This window comes from Ananas comosus, linkage group 24, assembly GCF_001540865.1.
Source record: "Ananas comosus cultivar F153 linkage group 24, ASM154086v1, whole genome shotgun sequence".
In the NCBI taxonomy this organism is placed as follows: domain Eukaryota; kingdom Viridiplantae; phylum Streptophyta; class Magnoliopsida; order Poales; family Bromeliaceae; genus Ananas; species Ananas comosus.
This window is the reverse complement of record NC_033644.1, coordinates 6760578-6763651: the sequence shown is the minus strand read 5'-3', so window position 1 is coordinate 6763651 and position 3074 is coordinate 6760578. Positions and strand designations below refer to the sequence as shown.

General features: G+C 45.5%; 1 protein-coding gene across 3 annotated transcripts; it reads left to right on the top strand.

Moving 5' to 3' along the window:
• Positions 69 to 2023, top strand: LOC109728634. Of its 3 annotated transcripts, XR_002221049.1 has the most exons (3): positions 69 to 446; positions 556 to 724; positions 853 to 2023. XR_002221049.1 is itself a non-coding variant. In XM_020259093.1 (2 exons), the coding sequence occupies exons 1-2, from the start codon at positions 700 to 702 to the stop codon at positions 1289 to 1291; spliced, it is 387 nt and encodes a 128-aa protein (XP_020114682.1). In that variant the 5' UTR covers positions 455 to 699; the 3' UTR covers positions 1292 to 2023. The 3 variants fall into 3 exon arrangements, 1 of the variants encoding a protein (XP_020114682.1); XR_002221048.1 differs by lacking the exon at positions 69 to 446 and having other exon boundaries at positions 455 to 724; XM_020259093.1 differs by lacking the exon at positions 69 to 446 and having other exon boundaries at positions 455 to 724; positions 930 to 2023.

Genomic DNA, 3074 nt, shown 5'->3' with positions numbered 1-3074 from the left:
TTTTTTTTTTTTTTGCGACCTATACACATCAGCAAATTGGCACTGCCACACTGTGCAGACAAGCTTCTGGCACAACTCCATCCCGTGGCACTTAAATCCTTTCTAAGATTTACCCTGGTAAGGGTATCAGATTTGTACGGTCAAATTCTCGTGTAATATTTGCCGTAATCGGCATAAGTATTCTGAATTTGGCAATGTGGTTGTATCTAATCTGCCTCTGGTGGTTCAAGTAACATAAATTTTGTTGGATTCCACATAAGTGGTAAGCTGTAGGAATTAATGATTTGTTAAAACTTTAGGATGTTTGACATTGTACAAAATTCTTTGGCTATTTACCCTCGGGTTTCGCCAGTTGTTCTAGCTATTCCTATTCGCCAATTCCGAATTAAACCAGCAAAGCTTGCCTGGAGTCCTGGACTGCCATGTATAGAAAGCAGCATAAAAAGGTGTTGTGGTCCCTTCTGTCTATGTACCTCTCATCTCCTTTATTCATGCAACAGGCCTGATACATTATTCTAATTAATATAGATTCTTTTCTTCTTTTTTCTGGAAAAGGAAATCTACTATAGATTCTTATAGGCTTGCTTATTTTTCAAAACGAGAGCAAGATATCAAGGCTGAAATGGTAAGAAGAGGTCAATAGTTGGAGCTTCCTTAGAGGTGATTCAGAAGAAAAGAACTGAGAAGGCTAAGTCCGGAATGCTGCCCAGGAAGATGCTCTTCGGTTAGTTTTCTGTGCAGAAATTTGAGTTTAGTCTTTTTTGCGTCAATTTTCAGTTTTCTTGTACGCGTTCTAGTGAAAGAACATCTACTTTGAATTCAAATTTTGCTTCTCATATTTGGCTGGTTTAGGCTTCTATAGAAGTGCTACTTGAGTATAGCTATTTGAGGACCACCTGCCAACTTTTTGATTAAAATTTGCGAGATAGAGCGTCTATTGGAGGGAGAAGAGAGGAGGAAAATCCCAACCGGCAAAAGCTACAATGGCAAAACTAGCAGACCTACGAGTAGAGTGTCTATTGGAAGGAGAAGAGAGGAGGGATGTGGACTACTTTCCAGTGTTCTGCAGAAAGAGAGTGATGTATCAGGGAAGAAGAAGAAGCCTCTGAAGCGGGTTGTGGTTTGGGCGGACGAGGTAGGTGGGGAATTACTGAACGTCTTCAGGAGCCTTGAAGATGCTAAAACGACTTTAGCTGCTTCCGGCAAGGCCACTCTCCGAGACCAAACGAAACCCTTTAATGTTTATCAGCAAAGGGGAACGCTTAGGTTTCCTTCAGGCGGATTTTGCTGATTACTGCGACTAGTGGGCTGATTTTTTTCCTATCCAGTGTGGATGCGTGTCATCTGCCTCCGCCCGGTGCAGGGGGGATGCGGATGTTAGGGACAGCGTCCCTTGCAGGATTTTCGGAGCGGAGGAAGCGGACCTTGACAGACTGTTCTCGTCCACAGCATTCTCCTCCACGGACCTCCCTCCCGTGGAGGCCTCGCCTCTCGCAGTCAGCGGGGCGCCTCCCCCACTTCTCTCTCGAAGCCCGGCTTTCGCCCCCTGTAGCCTGGACTTGATGGGTGACGGCAAGGGAGGGACCAGCAAGCGCCTCGCAGGGACCGAAAAGGATTCTATAATGTCCAAGGCGATGTTACGAAAGATCAGTATGCGCGAAGGCGGGAAAACTAGGGGGAGCAGATCTGCAGTATCGAAGACCATCTTCAAGGGCCGACTCTGTGGGGTGAACTTGGGCGCTAGTGAGGCGGAGAATTTCACGGCGTTCCTGAATGAAAGTGTGTAGGCGGGGATAGTGTAGTGTCAGCAAACACTGTTTTGGGTTTTCGTGGTGGGTGCCTCCGGCTTAGTTATGTTTCGAGTCTGTAGTTGGAACATTCGAGGGCTTAATGACCCTTCTAAATGTAGTGCTATTAGCGAAGTGGTGTCTAAATTTTGTAATACGGTGGTTTTTATCCAAGAGTCGAAAGTCGATCATGTATCCAAGTCCTTCTTAAGTAGTTTTGGTGGTCCTTCGCTGAACAAATGTGTTTGCCTTGCTGCCAATGGTGCCTCCAAGGGAGTTATTACAGGATAGAGCTCACGTTTTTTTTTTCCCGCCATAACGTACTAGTACGAAAATTCTCCATCATAGTCCATCTATTCTCTGTCACGGAGGGATTAATTTTTTCATCACTAACGTTTACGAGCCAGGCTCTTGGGATGGTAAGGTAGATTTCTTTGCGGAACTGGCTCAACTCAAGGAGGAATGTGCGGATAAGTGGATCATCTGTGGCGATTTTAATTATACAAGAGGTCAGGATGAACGCAGGGGAAAACTCTGGAGTACCAAAGCTACTAGGCTGTTTAACGATTTGATTAAAGAGCTAGCTTTGATCAACCCTCCCATGTCCAATCAAGCCTTTACGTGGTCTAATATGCAAGCGAACCCCACATGTGTAAGGCTCGATCGCTTCCTGGTTTTGACGAAATGGGACCTGGCCTTCCCCCTTTCTAGAGTTGAGGCACTCCCTAGAATTACTTCGGACCACTGCCCCATACTCTTAACGGCAGAGGGTAGCGCTAAGGTGAAAAACAAGATTTTTCGCTTTGAGGATGTTTGACTGAATCACAAGGGTTTCTTATCCAAACTACCGAGATGGTAGGAGGAGGGTTCTCAAGGAACGCAGGGGAAGCCAGTCGTGTTAACTTTCACAGCAAAGCTGAGACACTGCCGCCTTAGAATCAAGGAGTGGTGTGCTAACGAATTCTACAGTATTAGAGGCCTCAAGAACTACCTTGTAGGAGAAATTCACAGTATCGATAGAGCTAAAGAGCAGGGTACCCTTCCACAGGGCATATTTTCTAAGAGAAAGGAGTTAAAGGCGAGGCTAAGAGGAGAGTTAAACGACAAAGCCTCAGTTTGGAAAACCAGGGCCAAACAACACTGGCTACGAGAAGGCGAAGGCAACACTAAATTCTTCCATTTTATAGCTAACAGCAGACGTAGAGCTAACTGGATTGCCAACACCGGTGAGAACGGGGTCATTTATCAATCCGAAGAGGGAAAAAGGAGTTACTTCTATCGTTTCTA